A 27,694-nucleotide genomic window follows, 5' to 3' on the forward strand; every position below is an offset into this window, starting at 1 on the left:
TCATCAGATTTGCTTGGCATGACAGTAACATTCATTCATAGAGCCCAAATAATTCATGTAAAAGTGGTTTTCATATGATGTTGGTAAAAGGTCACTAGGCCAGGAACAGAGTAAAACTGTGTGATGTCTGACCATTTAGTGGTTTGTTATTTCATGATTTTTTTTTTAATTCTATATGTTCTCAAGGGCTCATTATTTGCTTGCTCTAAAGAAATATACATAGATAGCTATAATCAATCCATATTTTTAATTAATTAATTTATTTGAAAGACTGAGTTACAGAGATGCAGAGGCAGAGACAGAGAGAGAGGTCTTCCATCTGCTGGTTCCCTTTCCAGATGGCTGCAAAGACCGGAGCTATGCTGATCTGAAGCCAGGAGCCTGGTGCTTCTTCTGGGTCTCCTATGTTAGTGCAGGGGTCCAAGCACTTGGACCATCTTCTACTGCTTTCCCTAACCTTAGCAGAGAGCTTGATCAGAACTGGAGTAGCCAGGACTCTAACCGGTTTCCATATGGGTTACCAGCACTTCAGGCAGTGTCTTTACCTGGTACACCATGGCGCCAGCCCCATCAATCCATATTTCTTCATAGCACTTTTTCTCCTTTATTCTCAGAACATGAGAATCGTATTATTTGGGCAAAATATTGCCATTTGCTAGGTAAAGTTAAGTTTGGTATTCAGTAGCTTTTCTTTAAGTAAATAGAAGTTTATCTTTTATAGGTTAAACTCTTAACTAGTAAGGTACTCACCAGGTCTTGCCCTGACATCCTGCTTTGAGTCTTTTCTTTTTATATAATGTGGTTTGTACTGCCTAAAAGCAGGATTTTATATTACTTTTAAATAGGCCTAAGAGAAACCTTTTAAATGAAAGGGTAGAATTCTATATTTATTGCTTCATGTCATTTAAGTTTTTGATACCTTTTAGAAAAGTATTATTAATGAAAGTATATACTTTGTGGTTTCTTAAAGATAATGGCATATTGTTGATAACTGGTCTTGGATCCTAATTTACAGATGAACAAAATAGATACTTTCTTCCCTGTCATCTTCTGCTTCTCCAACTCAAAACATCCAGTGTAAAAGAAGTTGTGGGTTGTATTTCTTGAAATTTAGCTAAGTTCTCATCTTTTAGATTAGAGATAAGATTGGAATTTGTAGCCTTATTCTTCAGAAATCATACCATAAACAGCCATGGCAAGAAGTTGCTTACTTACTGCTCAAGAAAAACATTAAGATAGCCCTCATTAAATTCAAATTGAGTTTAACTCTTTCAGTCCTCTTTCATAAATATTGCATAGTAGAATAACAAGATTTTAAAGTTTAGATCTTTTTACCTTTTTCTTACAATTGTAGTTGTCAAGTTAATGAACCAGGTGTTTTAAATACCTTAATGTAAAACTTGATGCCCTTTGAATATGGTTGATATTTTTAAATGTGAAATATATTTGATTCTATTTATATTAATTCTATACAGAAGCACACATTCCTTCCAAATGTCCATTTTCTCTCAGTTACAAAAATATAATAATTTATTTGCTAAGTAAAATGTCCATTATTAGTTAGAAACCAGACATATTATATAGTTTTATGTACATTTAAACTGTACTATTGTCAATTCAGAAATTATTCTTCAGTTTAATAATTTCCATTGTACTCAATAGAATATTTTTGGATCATACTATCCTGTTGTACTCTTCTCACTGATTGTGTGTGTGTGTGTGTGTGTGAGAATTCTCTCCCTCTTTTTTCCTTTCTTCTGTGTAAATTCTGTTTCACTGGGCAATGTAGTCATATTTTAGTTGTAAAAGGAAATAAAATTTAAAATTACTGGAACTATGACACTATCAAATTCTTACCTTTGATTAACTGAATCGTTAACAGAATTAAACTAAGCTTAGAAGTATAGAGAATTTTATATTCTGTTTACATTAAAATATTATACTGGTAGTGTAATGTTTATCTGTTCCTTAAGTGAAAATAGGAAGTTACTTTAAAAATTAAAATTGCTGTTGAATTATTGGTGGGGGAAATTATGATTTGCAACACTTTGTTCCAAGAATTCTTCCAGGCACCTCTGTTGCTGCCTAACTGCACAACTCTCTTTTTGTGCTTCATTTTTGCCTCTAAATTAAACTTCATAATATTTCTTGATTTATACAGCTTACAGAAATGTGAAAGTGAAATGTGATGATGAATTTTAATGTGCCTGGAAAATAAATGCACATACATATATAAGCATGTTATATCATTTTGTGACTTGATCAGTTCCTGTTTTTTGCACTATTCTTAACACTCACTAACACTTCCTGAGCGCTCATGTTGTGTCAGGTACTCATCTAAGTATTATATACATATTAATTCATTTGATTCTTATAAAAACCCTATAAACTAGGTACTATCATTCTGTTCATTTTACAGATAGAAAATGACACACAGAGAAGCTAAGCATTCTGCCCAAGATTACACAGCCGTGAGTGCCGGAGCCAAGATTTGAACCAGTATGGCTCCAGAGTCTTAACCAAATGCTATATGGATGACAGAGACTTAGATCAATAGGCTGCTGCTAGATGGTGGAATTTTTTCTACTAGGTTCTGAGGACAGCCTGTATAAATTTCACACTATGGTGAGGTATTGAGTTCACCACACTTACATTCATCACAACAAGTTTTAAAAGATCTAATGTGAAGTAGTTTCAGATCAGTAAGACATATTTATGGTATTGTGCAAATTTATAATGACACCAAATTTGCCTGTTAGTAAAATATTTTTCTGCTGTTATCATAGGTTTCATATAAGTTCTGGGGGCAAATTTTCTCTGTGTCTATTTGTAGCTTTTGTGTTAGTGTGAAAAGTTTCCTTTGTAACAGGTAATAATTAAGTTTGCATGTTAATAATTAGCACATTGATAGATTATCAGCTAATGTCTTCGAAATAGTATAAGTCATATAGCAAATGATAAACCGTTTGACCATATGTGAAATCCCTTTAGCTCTGTGTATTGCCTGATATTGAGCAAAGTTGTAGTAGAGAGACCAAGATTATTTTGTTTTTATTTTGAAAGGCCTACAGTATGCAGCCTTTCTCCCGGACAGCAACCCCAAACAAGGTGAACTAATTTTGCACTATGTTATTTTACTTTAATTCTGCTGAATTTTTTGGGCTTTATTTATTTATTTATTTATTTTTGGTTTGTTTTTCAGTATTATAATTCTATCTTAATTTTAGGCTAGCTTAGTGCATTCTTGCTAGAATTGTTTGTTAAAACTATACTATCTTTATATTGCTTCTGATTTTGAATTTTGTGCTTAGTAGATTTGCTTTTTAAAATGCTTTCTGGTTTTGAAATAGCAGTTTACATATGCAGTTAATCAGGCTGTAATAGATTAGCTGATTACATTTGGTAAAATCCCGTATAAATGTAAATGTAGCTAATTGGCATACATATTAAATATTAGTCAAAAGTACTATATAATGGGTTTTGTTTTTAATAGGAAAAGTTGTAGACAACTGGGCCCACGGTAAACTTGCCTATATCATTTGTATCTCAGAAAAACATTCCCGGATTCAGAATGTAGTAATTTCGAACTTGACTTTTGCATGTTTTCTGTTTTCTGAACAGCTGTTGCCATGAATAAAAGAATGAACAGCACTCCTTTTCCTAGCCCTACTTTTATATTGAATAATGGAGATAGTTATATGCCATTATATAAACATTTAGCCAAGTTTTTCTCAACTTTTATATTATTTGAATTACATTTTCTTTTCTATAATTGCTTTGAAAAATAGACCTAGAATTAAACACATAGTCAAAGGCCGATCATTTTCATCTTCATTTCATGGATGGATGTGGATAGGGTAGGGGTAGGGTAGGGATTGAAAGATGTAGGTAGTAGCATGGAGAGGCTGAGGATATGTTCTTACCTCTCTTTCTTAATTAACTTACTACCATCACACAAGTTGAGCATCACATGAAGGTGAATTAATGTAAAAATTTCAAGTGATAAAAGATGGCAGTTTATATTGTTAATGAGCAGATAGAAGCCACTAAAATCCTTAAGATGATTCTAAATAGCTTTGAAGAAAATATTCTGTAATAATTTTTTAAACTTGGAGTTCTGTTCATTAAATGTGGAACAGGTGTCATATCCTTTGAAATGTAATTTATGCTGGAACATTTTGGTTAAAAAAATTAAAATAGCTAAAATATAACATATATGAACTATCTGAAGTAGATAGACCAAGGACTGAATGCAGCCAAGCACCACACACATAATTCGTGTCTACATGGTGCCACTGTGCCAAACTTTTTGAATAGATTTTTTTCTGTGTACAATCAGTTTTGTGTAAAATCATTGTTTTATGATGACATTCTAAGTGAAATTTTTCCGCCAAAGTGAGTTTGCAGAGTATGTACATCTGTAGCAAATGACTAAAAATGGTCATGTCTTTTCCCCTATTACTTTGGTCAATAAAGACCACCAATTTCTTAATAAAAAGGAAATCAGAAATTGTTTTTCCAGGATTTACTGCTGTACTTTGGCCATGACTCTGGATGTGGGTTAGAAGATGTGAATTTTGAAACTTTAGTGAAACCCTTCCCTTTTGAAGGAGTTAATAGTGGCACTCCGATACAGTTAAGCAATACATTTGAACCTCGTTTCTAAAGAAGTTATTGCTTACTCAAGTGAGTATTATAAAAAAAGCATTTATTAAGAGAATATTTTCATCAGAGAAAGTGAAAAATCTTCACCCTGGAAACAGGGTAGATGATTTATAAAAAGGATCCTGATGGCAAGGCCCATGTTTAGGATGCAGAATCCTCACTGGAGCACAGGTTTTGGAGTGCAGGATCCCACAGGATCCCTACAACCTGTGGGTTTTATCTTTGTTCTTTTGGTTAACATATCTACAAAGGAAGGTTGAAATTCAGTTCATCACTCTTTATGTAACTGTGCTTTAATAAAAGCTGAGTGATGTTTCTAAAGAACTAGTTCTAAACTAAGAGAACTTCTACCAATCTTCTTGTTTGTATTTGAATGGTATGGGCTGTACAAAAAATGTGTTATAAATAAGAACATGTTGAGGAACACCTGTGTACCTGTCTTCATGTTCTTTTTAACTTTTAGGAACAGCTACAATCAGGAAATAAACCTACTTCCCTTCCCCCTGCCCCCCATGGTTACCTCCTTTGAACAATGTGATTAAACCTTTAGTTTCACATTTTCAGTTTGTTTCCAAATTAAACAGACTGAATATTTGACCTATCAGAACATGGACATCTTGACTGATGGTTATTTTCAATAAAACATCCAATCATGGATGAGAAGATAAGAATCAGTGAGCATCACCATTTATTCTACTCCCATAGGTGCCATGTACCTATAGTATTTTTAAAAACTATGACAAAAGAAAGGTTTGTTTACTTGAAATATTAAGCTATAGGTTGGTTTGGGGTGCTCAATTTACTGGAAAAATGATTTCTTAGATTATATTTAAAAGTGAAAGATAATATTAGAACTGGGGTAGGCTTTGGACTTACTTCATTTTGGATTGGTTTTGCTATCAGATCACCTTAAAGATTTTCTGAATTAATACTGTTTAGGAAAGAATTTAAAATTTTAAAGAAATCAATCTGTAGTTGTTTTTCCCTCTTGTTTTTACACAGGAAATGTCTAAAATTGTTTATAATGCCTAACTTCTGATGGAGTTTAGTTTCAATTTTATGCTTAGTCATTGCAGATACTGACAAACTGTCATACGAAATTATTTTGTATTTTTTGTAGGACTGGGAAACAGAAAATCATGACTGGTATTGTTTTGAATGCCATTTGCCTGGAGAGGTGTTGATATGTGACCTGTGTTTTCGTGTGTATCATTCCAAGTGTTTGTCTGATGAGTTCAGGCTTAGAGACAGCAGTAGTCACTGGCAGTGCCCAGTTTGCAGGGTGAGTACCTACGAGCTTTCATGTGCTGGTCAGAGGGTTTAACTTAATTAATAGCTTCACAAAGATATCCCAGGTGGTCTTGCCAGGTGAATGGATAAAGTACTGGAGGGTGGGGGTTATCTGCTGAAATGGTGAATGAACACAGAGCACTCATAAATGGATATCACAGAACACATTCCATATTTCAGAATGTGGATTCTAGAAAGTTTTAATCATATAAAAATATATCCTCTTCCCTACTTCATACCTGCCTCTGGAATGTGTGACTGCTTTAATGGATAGCCTCTGGAAGTCAGAAATAATATGCCATACCAAGATTGGTTCAATAAGTACTTTATAATGTATCGCACAATTTATGCCATTCAGAAAACACAATCAGCAAAAGGCACAGTGTTGGAAACATTTTTATCTATTTTCCATTTTATACACATGGAATGTTGCCTTTATTTTGTCATATCATGAGTTAGTTTATTATTTGGTTATACTTTATTTGGTGGGTTGTGGGATGGGACAGTTGTGTGTAAAGAATCATGATTACTTTATTTAAAGCAAAATGAGTTTGTCCAGTAGATAAAATAGTTACTTTCCACAGTTGTTTTTCTTCATTTACCCCACTGAAGAATATACTTGCTGTGATTGTTGGATGCAGAATGTGGTGTGTCTGTGTATATGAGTGATGTGCAATGAATAAATGCTACATTGCATATGGCATTGATGAGAAGTAAGGAATTATTTGAATGCAACCTCTACTGTTTTGTAGTTGATATTATCAACTTCCTTACTTGGAGCCAAGCAAGTTGTCCAAATTACTTATGAGTTTAGCTTGTGAAAATGTTTTAGAGAACTTGAGAAATTTAAATATTCATTTAGTGTTCCAGAAAAAGTTTTGTATTCATAATTATTCCCTTCTCTGGCATCAAAAATTTTCTGCTAGAATGATAAGCAAAATACAGGATACATTGTAGTCCCTTATTAATTTCGCTTTGTATCATCTAAGTATACTTAATCTTTCCAACACTACTGTACATATTTAATAGGCAGGAAACAGTGGGAGAAGTGTTAAAAAAAAGGTTAATAATTATATCAGTGAAATTTGTAAATGTCAGTTAAGCAGTGATAAATCCCCAAGTCTAGATATATTAATATGAAGCCCAAAGTTGTAGGTCTCTATAAGTGCTGTCTGAGTACTCATAATTTTGAGCAAATGAACTTTATTAATATTCGTATTTTATTCTCTTGTGTATTTGGTTTGTGTATTTTAGAGCAAATACGTATCTCTTCTTTTCTGGTATAATTTACGCTAAGAGAACTAAAAAAGTGAGATCTTAAGTACAAAAGTAGTAGGTACTAGAAATGTAGAATGGAAAAAAGCAGCAGTGTCGTTGATTGAATTAGGGTTTGTAATATGGACACAGAATGGAATTCTGGGCATACTTGTGTCTTTATAGTGATAGCTTTTTCTTTTCTTTCTTTTTTTTTTTTCTTTTTTTTTTTTTAAGATTTAAGATTTATAGTGATAGCGTTTTCTTTTTTTTTTTCTTTTTTTTTTTTTTAAGATTTTATTTATTTGAGAGGTAGTTACAGAGAGAGGGAAAAACAGAGAAAAAGGTCTTCCTTCCATTGGTTCACTCCCAAGATGACTGCAATAGCCAGAGCTACGCTGACTGAAGCCAGGAGCCGGGTGCTTTTTCCTTGTCTCCTATGCGGGTGCAGGGGCCCAAGCATTTGGGCCATCTTCTACTGCTTTTCCTGGCCATAGCAGAGAGCTAAATGGAAGAGGAGCATCCGGGACTAGAACTGGCACCCATGTGGGATGCTGTCGCCATAGGTGGAGGATTAATCCACTGTGCCATGGTGCCAGGCCCTAGCCATAGCTTTTTCATATTAGGATTAAAGTCTTATTTACATAATAAAAAATTTTCAAGCAGGATTTTTGAGGGTAAGTTAAACTTCATTGTAGGTATTTCATATTTTTTATCAAGAATGGAAGTTGTACAATTACACTTTTAACAAAAATGTGCAATACTTTTTTTATTAGAATATTCTATCAAGTTGTCTGATTCCAAATTTTTATTTGGTTTATGTATTGGATGAAATTTTTAAAATATTTTCCATTTGTTACCAGCTCACCAGAAACATGATCACCTTATCCTTTTTTTCTCTCTCTTCATTGGCTTTCTTTTTACCTTGTTAACCTGAATTTTAAATATAATATAAATATATAATTATGCTTATTTAAATGATGCTGTAAGTCAGTACAAAATCTTAAATAATGCATCTGTCTTATGGTCTGTGAGATACTCTGTGGTAAGGCTCACAAAACCTATTTTCTTGCAAAGTACGGGAAGTTTTATCTTTTTCTTAAAAACTTCCAAAAGTATACTTACTTCTTTGTTAGACACATCCTATTGTTTTAGTGGTTAGGTTAAAAAAAATAATTGCTAAAATTTTCTTTACTCAGTGAAAGGGTGATAACCTTGAAATTCTAGTGGAGTTTTATATCTTTAAGGTAAAGTTTTAGGTCCATTTTTTTTTTTTGAAGATTGATTTATTTATTTGAAAGTCAGAGTTACACAGAGAGAGGAGAGGCAGAAAGAGAGAGAGAGAGAGAGAGAGAGAGAGGTCTTCAATCCGATGGTTCACTTCCCAATTGGCCAAAATGGCCAGAACTGCACCAATCTGAAGCCAGGAGCCAGGAGCTTATTCCAGGTCTCCCACATGAGTGCAGGGGCCCAAGGACTTGGGCCATCTTGTACTGCCTTCCCAGGCCATAGCAGAGAGCTGGATCGGAAGTGGAACCAGCGCCCATATGGGATGCCAGTGCTTCAGGCCAGGGCATTAACCCACTGCGCCACAGCACCGGCCTCAGGTTCATTTATTTCCTAAAACAAGGTGGCATAACTTTGAGTAAAGTTGTTTTTAATAATCTAAGAGGAGTGACTGACCAGATATAAAAATTACTTAGAGTATATAGATGAAAGCTGAAGAACTATGGTTCTAAATCAGCATAACTTTCTACTCTGTGTTCTTTTGCTTTTAAATTAATGTTTGGAAAGAATTAACTAAATATACCAGTAAAGAGTTTTTCAGGTAAAATGCCAGAGCCAAATTTTGAATATATAAGTAAAAGTAGTAATTGAAAGATAGTCCTTACTTCTAACATTGAAGATTAAAGTATGCCCTTTTCTAATATTTTGAGGTTGTTCAAAAGGCTATTCATTCTTACACAACTTCTTTGCCTTGTACTCTTCAAACAGTTTCTGAGAATAATTTAATTCAGCTCACACAGATTTATCCAATATATCTGATTATTTGTGAAATATTTCGAAAGTGCTAATAGGCATTTTTCTGATTAAATATAATTTTACCAATTTTTATAATCTCAAGAATCCTATAAATTACAACTCATTTACTGATATGCAGACTAATAAAAAATGAGAATCTTTGTCTCTTAAAAGGAAGAACTCTTATAACTCTTTAAGAATATTTCTTCGGAATGTCTGCCTTTTTTAAAATGCAAACTTTTACATTATGGACACAGTAGTAGATTGCTATTGAAAAATAGCTTGAAATATATTAGAGTTTGCTTTGAAAAAACTTTGAATAATATCCAGTTTCATGTTCTTGTTATTGAGAGCTCTCATTAATTTAAATAGAGAAGTGATTTAAAAAATAAACATTCCTCTGTAAAACAATGAAATAATATAGAAGAGTATAAAAAAATTCTCAGAAATCCTACACATAGTAGGTAAATATTTAGATTTTTCATTTTGTATATGTGTTTGTATCAACTTTATCTGTGTCTCTATAGTTTTACATACATTATTATTTGTAGCTATTTTGCTTCCACTTTATAAATGTCCCAGATATCTTATTTTGCTTATATTATAATATTAAGATTTCGTTTTTATTTATTTGAAAGGCAGTTACAGAGAGAGGTGGAAATTGAGAGCGCGAGCATCCATCCACTTGTTCAACTCCCCAGATGGCCTCAACAGCCAGAACTGGACCAGACCAAAGCCAGGAACCAGGAGCTTTTTCCGGATCTCCCACCTGGGTGGGACTTGGGCCATCTTCTGCTTACCCAGGTGCATTAGTAGGGAGCTGGATAGGAAGTAGAGCAGCCGGGATTCAAACTGGTGCCCATATAGGATGCCAGCGGCACAGGCAGGGGCTTAACCTGCAGTGTCAGCCGGTAACACGGCTCCCGTATTAAAATTTAACAGGGTAGGCCATAATTTAAACAAATACCCTTGATGCACATTTGTATCATTTCTACTACTTGGTGCTGAAAATCTGTCATAAATGACGTTTGCATTCATATGTCAAAAATCATCCTCCAGGGCCGGAGCTCTGGCGTACCCATGGTGTTGGCATCCCATTATGGGTGCCAGTTCATGTCCTGGCTGCTCCTCTTCTGATCCAGCTCTCTGCTATGGCCTGGAAAAGCAGCAGAGGGTGGCCCCTGTGCTTCGGTCCCTATACCCACGTGGGAGAGCTAGAAGAAGCTCCTGGCTCCTGCCTTCAGAACAGCCCATCTCCGGCCGTTATGCCATTTGGGGAGCAAACAATTGGGTGGAAGACCTTTCCCTTTGTCTTTCCCTCTTTCTGTAACTCTACCTCCCAAATAAATAAATGAAATCTTAAAAAAATACAAAAGTCATCTTTCATTTTGAACATCTGAAGAAGAGTCTTACTGTTACTTATCTACGTGACTGAAGTTTATGTTTTTTTAATTTATTTGAAGCTTATTTTCCTGTGTTAAGCATGCATTTTCCCACAAAAATTAAAAAATCATATCCTTTTGAAAAATCGCTTATACAATTTTATTTATAGAAAGGAACAGTTTTTTTTTTTTTTTTTAATTTGACAGGTAGAGTTATAGACAATGAGAGAGAGAGAGAGAGAAAGTCTTCCTTCCATTGGTTCACTCCCCAAATGGCCGCTACTGCCAGCACTGCACCAAGTGAAGCCTGGATCCAGGTGCTTCTTCCTGGTCTCCCATGCGAGTGCATGGGCCCAAACACTTGGGCCATCCTCCACTGCCCTCCCAGGCCACAGCAGAGAGCTGGACTGGAAGAGGAGCATCAGGGACTAGAACCCGGCGCCCATATGGGATGCCGGCGCCACAGGCGGAGGATTAACCAAGTGAGCCACGGCGCAGGCCCCAAAAGAAACAATCTTTAAAACACAGATAGCATCCATTATTTTTTTAAAAAGAAAGATAATTTGTATATATCTGTAATTCTATCTTATCAGCTTTTGTAGGAGAAGTTCACTTGAAGTTGAATTGTAAAAATTAAAGCATAGGATACACATTTAAATTTTTGATAAAATCTGCAAACTGGCCTTTAGAAGATTATACCCATCTATGCCAACAGCATGTGAAAATTTTTCTCTACAGCATTGATAGGATGAAATTTTGTTTCATTTTATTTTACTTCAGTTTCCAAATTACACAGTCATTTTGTTCTTTGGTATCCTGGTTGGAATCAGTCCTCTGTGTGTGCATATATGCTCTGTGCATGTGTGTGTGTTTGTGTGTATGAACTCATGTGTACTGCATACTTGCTGATCTAAAAGCATGACAGTGACACTGTGATATTGCTTGAGTTATAGCTAATGAAAAAAAAATACAATTGAAAGCAAAGTGGTCTGTCATAAGACGCCTCAGGACCACCTGCTAGGTTGGCATTGCATTGCCTTTCAGTGCAATGCTGTGTAAGAGTATTTTTGTAGTGTTAGAAATGATCTGTGTGCATTTTCAAGATTCAGACACTGCCACATGTGTCTGTTGAGCCCTTTAATGTGGCTTGTGAACTTAGGAACTGAATTTCAGTGTGCCACCTGCAGCTTGTAGCTATAGTGTTAGTGCATTTTTACATCATTCATACTCTAATACCTACCCTACTCCAAGGTAAACATCTTTTGCTATAAAATGTTGACCTTATGAGGGTGGCATTGCACATGTCTGCCTGACAAGCTGTGGTTGTGTTTTGGGAGAATTCTGAAACAATTGTTCCCTCAAGCCCTTTCTCCCCCTAATGTACACAGCAGATTCCGTAGCAAACACTGGTCTGCATAGATTAGTGCTTGTTATATCTGACAGCATTGCAATTGTTCTGAATCTAAAACCTTGTAAAAAGGTTAACTTAATGTGGACAAGTACATAGCAAAACAAGTGAAGTATAGATTTACAGACAAAATAATTGATACTTTCCAGGTTAGCAATTTGGAGATATATTGAAAGTAGATCCCTGTTTTGTCCATCCTCATTTAATATGTACATGCTCTTCACATAAATGAATTTGATTTTCATAACTTAAATGAGTTACAGATTCATGTTATTGTTCCCATTTAAATTCAGATAAATAAAGGTTTTATATATGTAAGTTTTGTATGTGTCATCGGAATGTAGCATTTATGGGTGTTAAATGGTCTAAGATGAACTTTACAGTGTGGTTGACAGTATGTGAGTCATATAATATATAAAGTGAGTAAATGGGAAGACTGCATGATTTACTTTTTTTTCACCACATTTTTGCCTCTCAAATGCAAAGTGCTCCACTAGAATCTCCAAAGAGTTTTCTTTTAAAACTTTGTAATTTTATATTACTGTTCTTTATATCATACAACAAACTTTGAATCATTTTAGATGCCATTTATGATATAGTTATTGTGACTTGTAAATGCAGAGATCAATTTAAGTCACAAAAGAAGAAGTAACTTATTCAAGGTAATAGATAGGGACAAGTATTCAGTGTCTTTAAAAACTAGAAAATTTTCATCCCCCAGGAATGTTTCAGGTTGCATTTTTCTCTTGTTAAGGCTAACAAATTTTAAAACTTTTGTTAATGTACAAATACAGTGATGAATTAATTTAGCAGACTAATAAACTGCAAAATCATAAGAAAATGTAGATAAGAAAATAAGGAAGAATCAGTGTGAGAGAATTTTATTAATAGCTTCAAAATACTCTGATTATACGTCTAACGTAAGAATGCTCCCAAATTTGTGGCACTCGATTGTCTGGCTCCTGTTCTTGACTCTTATGTGTTTACTGTTCTGAGTAATAGAGCTGCTTAGCAGTACTTCCACACTGATAGGACCTGTTCCTAAAACTTCCCTATTATAGCTGCTTTTAAAACTATTTCAAGTGAAAATACATATTTTGCAGGAAATAATACTTTAAATTAGACGTATGGAAAACATTACAACTGAACTTTTAAAGTTGGATGTTAAGCCTCATGTACCTTTTTTTCACATGGATTATAGTTTACACATTAGGTAGATATTGAAAATGAGGGACCTTAACTAGTTTACTAAAACTTACCATTAGGAGTCTATCTAGACTTCTATCAGTTTAGTACCTACTGGCTTATCAATGTTGACTTAGTTCAGAGTAAAGTTATGTTTGAGGCATTTACACTGTGACTTTTTTTTAAGATTTTTTTAAAGGTCTTTTTAAAGATTTATGTATTTGAGAGGCAGAGTTATAGAGATAGAAACAAATAGGTCTTCCATCCCCTGGTTCACTCCCAAAATGGCTGCAGCAGCCTGAGCTGGGCTGATCTGAAGCCAGGACCCAGGAGCTTCTTCTGGGTCTCCCACATGGGTGCAGGGGCCCAAGGAGTTGGGCCATCTGCTGCTGCTTTTCCAGGTCATAACAGAGAGCTAGATCAGAAGAGGAGCAGCAGGGACCCAAACCAACACCCATAGGGGATGCTGGCACTGTGGGTGGAGGCTTAGGCTGCTGTACCACACCACTGGCCCCTACACTGTGACATTTTGTTTTTGAAGTAGCTAAAGAAAAAAATGTGATGACGGCTATCTCTGAAACTATAAATGGATGTTTACTTCTGAATTCAGTTTTCATGCTTTTGCATGTAAGCAGTATATATTTTTTTTAATTCCAAAGGTAGAGAGAATGCTCATTTAATGTTTAGAATTAAATGGTACCAAAATACTAAATGAAAATTGGTTGAATATAAATTCCTTCATTATATATCTACTATGGAACTACTATGAATGCTGTTGCTTTCTGGTCTGTCTGCTTTTGTTACTGTGGGAAGTTTGTTAATATTCTCACCCCAAACTAAATACCTTTGCTTTCAAGATACATATTAACAAATCTAGAATGGAGAGGTGATTTTCTAATCAAATAAAAGTATAAGCTGTTCTTTTTTTAAATGGTGGCCATCTGTAATAATGAAGTCAGTAATGAACATTAAAAATTTTATAATTTTTAAACAAAGCTTTATCATTTCATTTAAGTTCTCTAATGAAAGAGAAAATTGATTTTAAGAATTTCTGTCTAAACCAGGTGCTTTTTTTTTTTTTTTTTTTTTTAAATTTGACAGCTAGAGTTATAGACAGAGAGAGAGAGAAAGGTCTTCCTTCCATTGGTTCACTTCCCAAATGACTGCTACGGCCATCCTCCATTGCACTCCCGGGCCACAGCAGAGAGCTGAACTGGAAGAGGAGCATCGGGGACTAGAACCCGGCACCCATATGGGATGCCGGCGCCACAGGCGGAGGATTAACCAAGTGAGCCAAGGCTCCAGCCCCACCAGCTGCTTTTATAAAGCAGCTTTGTTGTTCATTACAAGCTTAACCAGAGGAAAACGTAATGGAAACATTGATAAAGCCAGATGATTTTAAAAGCTGGATATAGGTTCTAAGATTATAAACTGCTATGTAGTGTTATCTCTACAAATTCCTTTTATCCCACCTAAGCAATAAAAAGTTCATCTGTTTACTATATTGTCTTTCCATTATGAATTTAAGAATATGATGGTTAAGGGGGGGGGGCGGATATGGGCATGAAATGTTTGGGTTTTGGTTAGCAATGTATTTTGTCTTAGTGATATATATTCTGGTGCTTATTTAGAATCGTAATTGAACTTTATCTTTTAACTCCAAGGGCATGAGATGTAAGTAGTCCAGTTGATTCCTTTATCAGGATGATTACAACTTAATTTACATAACAGGAAGTTTATTAGTGTTTCCAGTATTGAATTGAAAATATGAACTAAGTACAGTTTCCTCCATGCACGAGCGAGGATTTGAAGGAGTCAGAGGTAGATAGGAAGATAGGGGCTGAGTATGAGCCCCTCTAAGCAAAGAACAACTGTATGCCTGCCCTTGTTACTAAAACAAACATAGAAACTACTTTCAGAAAGGAATGGAAATTCCACTGAGAAACACATTCTGCCTCTGCCTTTTCCATCTTTTTCTTGAAAGACTTGTACAGGATGGGGAAAGAGCCTTAGATACAAATCTTGTGTTTCATAGAATTTTTCTGACTTCCTCTTTTATTCCCAAATCTGACGACCAAGCCACAAGGGCCCTGAAGTTACCTCCAAAAGTACATTAATGCTGAACAATAAAATTTCTGACATGCATGACTCCCTTATCTCTATAGCTAATAATATTTTGGCAATTTCTTTGTGAATGTGTGACCATAGTGGATTTTAAAATACTGATGTTTTTATAATTGTAGTCTGTTTTGTGACTGTAAAATTACTTTGAAAACCTGTTTTAATAGTTGTTAATTTATGTTAGACTGAATGCTGCACAGCTGCTCATATCATCTCATTGTTTCCCACTTTTTGAAGATTATTTATTTATTTGAAAGAGTTGGAGGGAGAGAGAGAGAGATTGAAATCTTCCATCCACTTGTTCTCTCCCCCAGTGACCACAACAGTCAGAGGTGAGCCAGGCCAAAGCGAGAAGCCAGGAGCCTCAAGCCTCATCTGGGTCTCCCACATGCGTGCAGGGGTCCACGCACTTGGGCCATCTTCTGCTGCTTTCCCAGCCACATTAGCAGGGAGCTGGATTGGAAGTAAAGCAACCAGCACCCATACATATGAGATGCCAGTGCTGCAGATGGTGGCTTAACCCACTGTGCCACAGTGCTGGCCCTGCCATCTGATTTCTTATCTCAGTTAATACTTAACGTTTGTTGGAGATGAAAGAAGTGATTTATAACTGTAATAGCATTCAGTGTTACTAGATAAACCTGGATGAATGTTTTGAAACACTGTGCTTTAGTTATTCTGCAAAATTAACATTTTTGACCGTGGAGGTAGCACGTGAGTGAAGTCTCATTTGCCAGTATACAACAAGAATATCTATGACAACTTACAGGAGGCTTTTAAACTTAAATTCTTTTAAAGTAAGTTTAAAAAAATATTGTCAGGAACTTGAGTGTGAATAACTTGTTGCTGGATTGGTTTACATGCAAAACTGGGCAGGGCAGGTTTTCTGCTGTTAATGCCAGCAATAGATGTGATGTTCTGCTCTTCTGATATTATAGATTAGATCTGATTTCAGTGTGTCAGTACTGGGAGTAAAAAAGAGTGAACATAAGTATATTTTTAGGAAATAGTTCTACAGAGTGATTTTCATTGATGGGCTACAGTGAGTCCCCATGGTTTCAAGGGAGAAGTGATAGGATTGGGCCATTCAATACCTCTTCTGCTAGACCACCTTTACTTTTAAAGTCTCAGACATTGGGGTTTCTTCAAAATTCTTTGTGATTGCATTGTTACAGGTGGATCTAGAAGATACTGCAGAGCTTCTTGACATCCCTAACAACATACACAGTTTTTGCAGATTAATTTCATTTTGATTCGTGTGTTCTATGATTACAATTATAGAGGAGATCTTGGGCCTTCTTGTTTCCTAAAGTGATACTGTAAATTTATATGCAGATGAGTGTTTTTCCAAATAAAATTCAGAGGCCACTTGTACCAAAGTATCTGGAGTGATTTTTTTCGCACAAAGCCTCCAGGATCCCACCCCAGACAATTTCTGGGGATCAAGATCAGGAATCTGCATTTTCAGGAACTACCACAGATGACTATATGTTCTATAACATTTAAGTGAGCTGTTGGTGACACTGTTCTGGATTGTTAGAAGTCAATGACTGGTATTTAGCTTTTAAAGATTCACCCATCAAAAGTAAACAAAACTATCTATATTGGTTAAAATATGCTAACATACACTAGGGTGTGAACTACTAATTTTGGAAGTATCTTCATATTTTTTAATTCAAGTTTGTGGTGTAGTTTTCCTAGTAGGCAGAGAAGCTAGTTAGTAATAGATACTGTCCGTATAATTCAACCAATATTTATCAAACATTTTTTGTGAGCCAGATAGTATATAAGGTTTTTCAAAAAGAACTGAAGTAGACCATATTGGACACTCCTTAGTCTAGTCCAGGGATTAATCTGTGGTTTTGTACTGCCTATGAGCTAAGAAGGGGTTTTACGTTTTTCAATTGTTGAAGAAAATCAAGAGAGGATAATATTTTGTGACTTGTAAAAATAATAAAAAATACAAATTTCAATATCCAAAAGTTTTATTCGAACACAGCCATATGAATGTAATGAGTATTTATTTATGACTACTTTCTTTCTATAACAGCAGAGGTACACAGTTGATCAAAGACCAAAGATGCAAAGCTTAAAATACTGATTGCTTAGTCCTTTACAGCAAAAGGTTGTTGACCTCTTGTCTAGTCTGTTGTGGAAGAAACGTTTTGGAGATTGGGAATCCTCAGAGTTTGAAACCCTTGTGTTTAGTCAGAGGTGGGGGGCTTGAATGAGGTGAACTATAGCAACATAAATATATTAAGCTGATGAAAGATATCTGAATTTCTGATTTTGAACTTCTTTCTTTAGAATACTCATTGCCTTGAAATAATAGAGACTTGCACTAGTTTATTCTCTGCCAAAATGTAAAAACAGGGTATAGAGGAAGAATTGAAAATTTCAGACCAGTAAAGGCATTTAGTTCTGAGTGTTCTTTCAAATAGTGGTCCTGAGTGTTCTTCAAATAATAATCCACGGGCTTCATTAGTAGTCTGCTGTGGATAAACAGGATGAACAATCTCTGAGACTTCCAGCCAAGACCGCTATGGCACCGAGGGTGACTGAGCTCCTAGACTCAGACTTTGTTGTGTCTACCTGGAACCATCTGATTTGATATAGCCAAACAATTATTTGTCATTGGCTTGAGAATCCTTTGCTTAAGAACATGTATAAAATTTTCTATTATTTTTTTTCTTAAAGTAAGGAGGGCAACTTGCTCAGTTATCTATAACTTAAGGACCTCTTACTTCAATAGATGTCTTTCACAAATATATGTGCTTCATATATATAGCTTCAGCTATATGATTATTGCCACATTAAAAGTTGCAGCAAGTTTGCTGTGTAATGGGAAGTTCTTTTCATTTGTAGATGATGACCAAAGACATTCCCATATGCTACCAGGTAATATGAACAGGTACCACTACTTACTAGACCTTATTTTGGTGGATTCTGACCTAACACTGGTACAAAGACCTTTACAGAAGAACGCTGAGGCCTGCATTGTAGAGGATAGGTATAATTCTTGTAAGCCTGTGAAAGAACTAAATCTGAAGCAATCTGCAGGTATGATGGAGCGCTGTTTTTATGATGCGCTAACCTTGTTGTCAGAAACTGTTTGCTTAGTTATGTTACAAACAAAATAATGTTTATCTTAGAAGCTACTCCTATAATTCTGTTAGTTACAGTAGCTTTTATTTGAAATATTTTAAATATCTTGGTTTGGCTGACAGACACCAGGTGAAACACTTTTCTATGAATGCCAATAAGGCATCTCTACAATCTAACCTCAGAAATCACAGCCCTATGACAGAAGGTAAAACACTTGATTTCTTTTGTGAAACACTAAATTTAAATTATAACTATGGAAGTATAGGAAAGCAAACCAATAGTTTATCAAATATGAGAGGACGTCATAGCAAATGTTATGTTCTTACAAATTAGAGAGATTCTGTTTCTCAGGAAAGCTCCTGAGCCTTTACATCTGAGAAGCAGAATCTGTCAGCCATTGTGGCCCAGCCTTGGGTAGTGGGAGGTCTAGGACCACCATGCCATTAGCAAATAATGTGTGAATATGCATATAAGTTCTTGAGAATGGCCCCATAATGTCTGGAGTAGAATCTTTTATTTGTCACTTGAAAAGACATATTGGGAAGTAATTAAAAAATAAATACACAAGGGCACACGGAAGCTTTCAGCAAAAATAATCCTGTTTGTAAAATTTCTTTTGGTCCATCCTTTCATATAGCCAAAATCATTGCATTTTCTCACTTTGGTAACTGAAAAGAGCCACTAAACACTGAAAACACAACTAGCACAGCAATTTTGGCTTATATAATATTTCTTTTTGTGTAAGTAAGCAGATTGAGACCATGCCACATGTGCTGAGGACTTTTAAATAATGCAGATTAACCATGAGATCACTTTCAAAGAAAACTTTTCAAGATATACAACTTTATGCTTTGAGTAGAGCAGCAAAGGTTAACATTTGAACTGTTGTCCCAACGTATGCCTGCACATGTTTCTTTAAGCAGAGTGTTTTATGAAGTTGAGATAGTGCTTCTCAGGACTGCATATCAGGAAAACTGAAGGATTTTTATCAACTGTGAATACGTAGGCTCTAACCCTCAATCAGAATCTCTGGAAGTGGTACCCATGCCTTGGAAGCTTTTTTAACTTTAAGGTAAAATCTGCTTTGCAGTGGTATACACATATGTTCAGTGTACCATTTGAGCAATATACAAAGGCATACACTAGTGTAATCCCAATCCCATTGAGCCATAGAAAACTCACCACTGTTGTCCCTGCGATGGTACCCACTGCCATGCCCTTCTCCCCAAATCACCGTTGATCAGATTTTTCTCCATTGTAGATAACTTTTGCCTGTTTTAGGACTTTATATTTATAGACATTGGTGCTTTTTGAAAGGCTCCCTGGGTGGTTGTAATGTAATAAACACACAGGTGTAAAATATCTCAATCTGAAGAGCACAATGCTAAATGAGGTCAAGATTTTCCTGGAGTAGTATATATGAAGGTAATATATTGAAAGCATTCTGGATAGTTTCCATCAGATAGAGCGGAGAAGAATAGGGGCGGGTCTTACCCAGTCAGCCAAGTTTCCTTTCACCCTTCGCTGAAGGAGTCATTTTTCCAGACTCAGATACCTACCTTTAACTGCACTTAGAAAAGAGATACTCTAGCAACCTACCTCTAAGCAAATTTGAACAGAATATAAAGTCAGATTTTCATTCTTTATTAAACTGTTTTCTGAATTTAATACCGTTGGCAGGAGCCACTACACTTGGTTAACACTAAATTAGTCATTCATCTAGAAATATTTAAAAAGGTAAAACCAAAGTTTATGAGAGCATGTAGTATCTATCCACAGTTTGTGTAGATTCTGTATTGAAAGAGGGTAGGGGTTGAATATAAACCTTTATTTAAACTGGATAATTATATCAACAAGTTAGTACACAAACTACTAAACTTAACCAAAGTAGGGGTTTTCCATAACTGCTTCAAAGTGTTTGAATATTTGTTGTTTCAAAGATAGAACAGTCTAGTTAGGATCTTTTAACTGTAGAGATACTAAATCTGATTCTAGCAATGCAATATTTTTGCCCATAGAGAAACACTGGATGGCTTTATTTTCTAAGGCTCTAAAAGCAATAGAACTTAGAGGCAAGCTAACAGAGTGAAGTACTTCATTGGTTTATGTTTAGAGAACAGGAAGGAAAACATATTCTTATGCATAATTACAGTGCACAGCAGCCTTGGGACTGGAACATAGAGCTTTTTTTTTCTTTTTTTTTTGACAGGCAGAGTGGACAGTGAGAGAGAGAGAGACAGAGAGAAAGGTCTTCCTTTGCTGTTGGTTTACCCTCCAATGGCCGCTGCGGTTGGCACGCTGCGACCGGCGCACCGCGCTGATCCGATGGCAGGAACCAGGTGCTTCTCCTGGTCTCCCATGGGGTGCAGGGCCCAAGCACTTGGGCCATCCTCCACTGCACTCCCTGGCCACAGCAGAGAGCTGGCCTGGAAGAGGGGCAACCGGGACAGGATCGGTGCCCCCACTGGGACTAGAACTCGGTGTGCCGGCGCCACAAGGCAGAGGATTAGCCTAGTGAGCCGCGGCGCCGGCCTGGAACATAGAGCTTTTCTACTGGATATGGTGAGGCCAGGCAGTAGTGCTCAGACACATTCTAGTTTGTCACTGACCACAGACAGCCTAGAGCTTAGCCCTCTGTGATTATTCCACTTAAGGTTGAATTATTCAAAGGAAGGTCTAGAGAGCAGGGTTTTTCCCACCCTGCTTAATTGCCAGAAATTTTGTTGTGTTTCAGACTCCATCTCTGTTAGAAACTCATTCTTGGCCATGTATCATAACCACCAGAGGAATTAAACAAATAAATGAACAGATATAGAGCACATGCACTACCCCCAGAAATTCCAACCCAGATGCTTAGGAGTGAAGCCCAAGTGCATTTGATAGAAGTTCACCCATTTCTGTGATACATGGCCAGGTTGGAGAAAAACCATTCTAAAATTGTCATAAATTTAGAAGCTGTATGCATAGGTGATGAAGCTGAATAAGACAAAAATAAAACTAGTGTGTGCATTGCTGAAAAATTCAGGCAAGAAGTAGAAATGGAAGGAAGATAACACCTTAAACATGAAACAGTTAAGATTCACTTTCTAAGTAATAAAATGCTGTCCCTACCTTTTATTCAGATATTTTAATGTTCTATAGATATAAATCAGTTTGCTTAATCCGTAGCTAAAAATTCTGTCATATGAGAAATAGTTGCTCTTTCTTCTACTGTTTTTATTAACTTATTAAAGTGATTTCCTGCATATAAAGTTCTTTCAGGAGGAATTGTGTCACTGAGCAAAGAATCATAATCTAGCCAACATGTAAAAGTTAAAGCATCCATTAATAATAGTGGCCAGATCTACTCATTCCCCTGGAGAATACTCTTGATAACATTCAGTTGTCCAGAAATTGGCCCTTTGCATTCTTCAGACTTTTGTAATGTCTTGGCCTTGATTAGGTAAACAGGAACTTCAGTCCTATTTCCTAGCTGTCTAGAAATAACATAAAACATTGAATCCTGTGGGGATTTTTTTCCTATGTGTGAAGTTAGATTTTCCTGAAAAATAAATTGAAAAATGCAATTAGCTAGTAGGCCACAATAACAGAAATTGGAGTTATTACTGAGTTGCTCTGTAACACTTTCAAATAGATATGTTAGTGTGCATAGATTTCTGAATAACCTTTTTAATGAAGAATGTTGCTTTGAGATTCACTATTTAATTGCTAATTGAAGATATTCCTAAAATTACTTTAATCATCAAAATTTTAGTAAAACAAGTGATTTTCCAGTATATAATCATATTTCTTTTTGTCTGAAGATTGTTTGAAGCTTTAAAACATCAAAAAGAGAAAAAATATAGTTTTATGCCAAGTACAGTATTTTTTTTCAGTTCTCACCTTGTGACATTAAATATTTCTGTCATGCAGAGAGCAGAGTTTTCTTTAGCAAGTATGTTGGAAATGGCGTGTCTTTTAATAAATATTTGCATGCTGTAATCTTGCATATGTCTTTTACATGAATATAAACATGTAAATGATCAGATTTTATATTTGCTATCTTTTTTTTAACAGAGCGTTAAGAAAAAGAATACAAACAAACAGGAGATGGGCACATACCTGAGATTCATTGTCTCCCGCATGAAAGAGAGGGTGAGTCCTGCTGAGGGTGTTTTTAAAAATCTCCCCAAACATATCTTACCCTTGGTCATTCTTTCAGAGTTATTAACTGAGAAGTAACAAATATGAATATAGCAATATGAAATGCGGAAACCATTGTTTTTGAACTACATTGTTCTGTAATAGCCTATTTAATGGCTTTTTTGTTGTTTTTGACAGACTTTTTTTAAAAAGTTGCATTAGATTAGAATCATTTACATTTTTAATTTCATTTATCAGAATGAACATTTTCATTGATGATTACTGTTTAAAATGAAACAAAATTTTCCAAATAGCTGTTCTTTCTGTCAAAATCTTTAGGAATGACACAGAAAACTATCTGGCATATATACAATTTTCTGTTAGATTTTAAAGCAATTTATATAGGATTTCTCTTTAAAGGTAGATAATACTTTGAGTTTTAGAAATGGATGTTTTACCTGCCTTTAGCTACATTTAAAACTGGTGTATCTGACTACTTTTTAGGCTATTGATCTTAATAAAAAGGGGAAGGACAATAAGCATCCAATGTACAGGAGGCTGGTACATTCAGCTGTTGATGTTCCCACCATACAAGAGGTAAAGTTGGTTTATTTTATTTCTACTTCAAATACATCTTCTAAATTATCAGGTTACACAATAACATAGCTAGTTAAACAGTGATTCTGGTTGCTGTTCTTTCTTGGGAATCCACTTTCTCCAATTTCTTACTAAAACAAAAAGGTATAACTATAAGTGAGCAATTATTACGCATTGTAAATTTCATGTACATACTTAATGCAAGTTAGGTATCATTTTTTGAGTCTTGATTTTAAACAGTCAATAGCTTCTTCATACTACTTCACTGAAGAACTCATGTTTTATAACCTGGACAATTTAATGTTTCATATATGTAAAGAACTCATTTTTGGACAAAATTTTTTCTGTTTTGCAGTAGTAGTTTGGAATTTGTCTCAAGGAAAACTTAGAGAACTAATCTAGAATGTTGGTCAGCAACAAAATGAACAAATTTAAAATTGACTAGAAAACTGAATTAGTCTTAAACTTAGTTCTATTTATTATAGCAGAGGACTGCTAATGAGTTTATTAACATACAATTACAAATTACAACGAAATCCAATAAAAACATGTTTTTAGTCTTCAGATTGTATAACCCTTTCTCCTAAACTGTAAAGAATATTTTGAAGTTTTAATTATTTATTATTTGACAGTGAGAGCTATAAATAGGGATCAGAGACATGGAAAGGGAGAGCGTCCATTGGTTAGTTCACTCCCTAAATTTCTGCAGTAATTGGAGCTGGGCCAGGCCAAAGCCAGGATCCCAGAACTCTATCCAGGTCCCCAGTATGGGTGGCAGGTATCTTAATACTTGGGCCATTATCTGCTGTCTTCCCAGGTACATTGACAAGAAGCTGGATCACAAGTGCAGTAGCTAGAATGTGGGATGCAGGCATCCCAAGTGGCAGCTTTGCCTTGACACCTGCCCCTGTACAGAATATTTAAGAACCCAGCCACCCTTTCTTATGCTCATCTTTCCTCATGAAATTTCCTTTCGTTTAGTCTTCCAAGACTCAATTGCTATCTCTTCAGGGAAGGCTTCCTAGATTGTCATCTCCCTAATGGTACTATCTGATCTATGTAGACCTGGGTTGACACTAGGTGGGTTAGTGGTGGCTTGGCCTTGTGCTTAGCAAGTGCTGACTATGAACAAAACTTCTGTAAGGAAAATGAATATGAAGACATGGTTTTTATGTTTGTAAGCTTTTACAATACAAACCAAAATATCAAAATACCATGATTAAGTACAAAACTGGAAATAAGGTGCTTTGGTAGTGCTGTGGGGAAGTTATTCTTATCCTTGTGTATTTTCCATCTCCTGAGTGAGCTCTTCAATAGTCCCAGTTTGGCCCTAGCCCAATATACTCAGAAATTCAAATTTGAAATTATATGTCAATATTTGTAAACAACCCATGTGACTGTTGATGCCACACTGGGAGCAGTTAACTCCAACTGAGAGAATCTAGGAAGTCTTGGAAGAGATAGCAATTGAATTGAGTTGTGAAAGATTTCAACTGAAAGTAAACTGCTTAAGAAAGGCAGAAGGTAGGAGGGGATGGCTGGGTCCCCTAAGTATTCTTTAGAAGTCTTGGCTTTCCAAGCTATTTTCATGCCAATACATTTAGGAAAATATATCACAAGGATAAGAAAATACTTCTTTATTACTTCTACCTAACTTTGCCATACCGTGCTTTTGAAAATTTTGCAATTTGGGGCATGCTCAATCGGACTTGCCCCAAATGGTGGAGTTAGAAATGTGCCAGGGGATTCTAATACAATCCCATCAAGGTGGCATGTACCAATGCCATCTCACTAGTCCAAGTGTTCATCTTCAGTTCACAATTGATCACACTGATAGGTCTAAGAGTCAAAGGGATCACACAAACAAGACAAGTGTCTGCTAATACTAACTGATAGAACCAAAAAGGGAGAGAACAATCCAACATGGGAAGTGGGAGACACAGCAGACTCATAGAATGGCAGATGTCCTAAATAACACTCTGGCCTCAGAATCAGCCCTTAAGGCATTCGGATCTGGCTGAAGAACTCATGAGAGTATTTTAGGCATGGAAAGCCAAGACACTCTGGGAAAAAAAAAAAAAAAGAAGAAGAAGAAGACCTAAATGAAAGATATCTGCGAGTGAGTTCCCAGTGGAAAGAACGAGGCCATCAAAGAAGGAGGTACCTTTCTCTGAAGGGAGGAGAGAACTTCCACTTTGACTATGACCCTATCGGAATAAGATCAAAGTCTGCGAACCCTAAAGGCTTCCATAGCCTCAGCAACTCATGACTAGAGCGTAGGGAGATTACTGATGCCATAAACAAGAGTGTCAAATTGTTAAATCAACAACAGGAGTCACTGTGTACTTACGTCTCATGTGGAATCTGTCCTTAATGTGTTGTCCAATGTGAAGTAATGCTATAACTAGTACTGAAACAGTATTTTTACACCTTGTGTTTCTGTGTGGGTGCAAACTGATGAAATCTTTACTTAGTATATACTGAATCGATCTTCTGCATATAAAGATAATTGAAAATGAAAAAAAAACTTGATGTTAAATTGGAAATTGCATAGAAAATTAATCGATTCTTAAAAAAATATAAAGTTGGATCTCTGTCCTTAATGTACTGTACATTGTGATTTAATGCTATAACTAGTACTCCAACTATTTTTCACTTGGTGTTGCTATATGGGGGCAAACTGTTGAAATCTTTACTTAATATATACTAAACTGATCTTCTATATATAAAGAGAATTGAAAATGAGTCTTGATGTGAATGGAAGGGGAGAGGGAGCAGGAAAGGGGAGGGTTGAGGGTGGGAGGGAAGTTATGGGGGAGGGAAGCCATTGTAATCCATAAGCTGTACTTTGGAAATTTATATTCATTAAATAAAAGTTTAAAAAAAAGTCAAAAAAAAAAATAAAATAAAATTTTGCCTCTTTCCCCCAAGGGAAAAGAAAAATACCACAAAACAGAAAACCCTTAAATGCCTTCTAATCCTTCTCTTCAATAGGTAAAGGTATAGAGAATCCGATGAAAGAAACTCTTTACATATGTCACTAATATATGAGAAATCCTAGCTTTCCCTTGGTACATAGAGAAACAATCCAATCTCAATTGATTTATAAACCAATAGCTAGTCCAAATCCAGAATTACAGACATAGTAAACTGTCACAGAACCTAACTCTTTTGCTATAAAAAATGCTAAGTATCTTGGCCAGCGTTGTGGCTCAATAGGCTAATCCTCCGCCTGTGGCGCTGGCACACCGGGTTCTAGTCCCGGTCAGGGCACCGGATTCTGTCCTGGTTGCTCCTCTTCCAGTCCAGCTCTCTGCTGTGGCCCAGGAAGGCAGTGGAGGATGGCCCAAGTCCTTGGGCCCTGTACCCACATGGGAGACCAGGAGAAGCACCTGGCTCCCGGCTTCGGATCAGCACAGTGCACCAGCCGCAGCGGCCATTGGAGGGTGAACCAACGGCAAAGGAAGACTTTTCTCTCTGTGTCTCTCTCTCACTGTCCACTCTGCCTGTCAAAAAAAAAAAAAATGCTAAGTATCTGGTTAGTATCTGATCAACCACACTGACCAAAGCATTCATTATTTATAAGGCCTAGTGTCAGCTTTCATCATTATTACAAAATGAAATATTCGACTGTATGCACTTGTTACAGTAATGTAGTACATTGTGGCTGCAGGCTATCTGATCAGCCACGCTTCATTGTACTGCAATATTAAAGAGTGGAGTTGTTGGTTTCTTTTACGCACTTTCTCTGTCAGTACTGTAGGACAAAAGTAGTCATCTTAATGTTGTTCTAGAAAAACTGCTGTGTCCCATACTTTAATCCTGTAAACATAATCCAGACAAATATTTTCACTGGTAACTATTTTATTTTTTGCTTTCTACAGAAAGTGAATGAAGGGAAATACCGAAGTTATGAAGAGTTCAAAGCTGATGCTCAACTGCTTCTCCACAACACAGTGATTTTCTATGGAGGTTGAATATTTTTTGTTTTTGTGTGTGTGTGTGTGTGCGCGTGCGCATTTTTAAAAAGATTCATTTTCTTTATTTGAAAGGCAGAAGTAAAAGAGAGAGGGGAAAAGACAGAGAGAATGCTTCCATCCACTGGTTCGCTCTCTAAATGGCCCCCAAATGGCCAGGCTGGGCCAGGCCGAAACCAAAAGCCTTTAAGCTCCATCTGGGTCTACCACATGGGTGGTAGGGACCTGAGCACTTGGGCCATCTTCCACTGCTTTTCCAGACACTTTAGTAGGGAGATGGATTGGAAGTAGAACAGTCAGGACTCCAGTCAGTACTCATGTGGGAAGCTAGTATTGCAAGCAGTGGCTTAACTCACTGTGCCATGACACCGTCTCCTTGTGTGCAATTTAAACAAAATATTATTTATATTCCATGTTGAGAAATATCTTTTATAAAACATTACATCCCTGGCTGGCGCCGCAGCTCACTAGGCTAATCCAGCACCGGCACCCTGTGTTCTAATCCCAGTTGGGGCGTCGGATTCTGTCCCGGTTGCTCCTCTTCCAGTCCAGCTCTCTGCTGTGGC

General features: G+C 36.1%; 1 protein-coding gene across 11 annotated transcripts in view; it reads left to right on the plus strand.

The window, feature by feature from the left end:
* The window catches only part of ZMYND11 (zinc finger MYND-type containing 11), a 125,487-nt gene that overhangs the window by 71,816 nt on the left and 25,977 nt on the right, over positions 1-27,694 (plus strand). For 4 of the 11 annotated variants that reach the window (XM_062211065.1, XM_062211064.1, XM_062211062.1 and 1 more), the window contains exons 4-8: positions 3,064-3,108; positions 5,786-5,947; positions 22,489-22,566; positions 23,059-23,151; positions 27,036-27,123. In XM_062211065.1, coding sequence (XP_062067049.1) covers positions 3,064-3,108; positions 5,786-5,947; positions 22,489-22,566; positions 23,059-23,151; positions 27,036-27,123 — 466 coding nt within the window. The other 7 variants (XM_062211067.1, XM_062211068.1, XM_062211070.1 and 4 more) reach the window with 5 other exon arrangements.

The sequence above is a fragment of the Lepus europaeus genome, chromosome 14 (assembly GCF_033115175.1).
Source record: "Lepus europaeus isolate LE1 chromosome 14, mLepTim1.pri, whole genome shotgun sequence".
Classification (NCBI taxonomy): domain Eukaryota; kingdom Metazoa; phylum Chordata; class Mammalia; order Lagomorpha; family Leporidae; genus Lepus; species Lepus europaeus.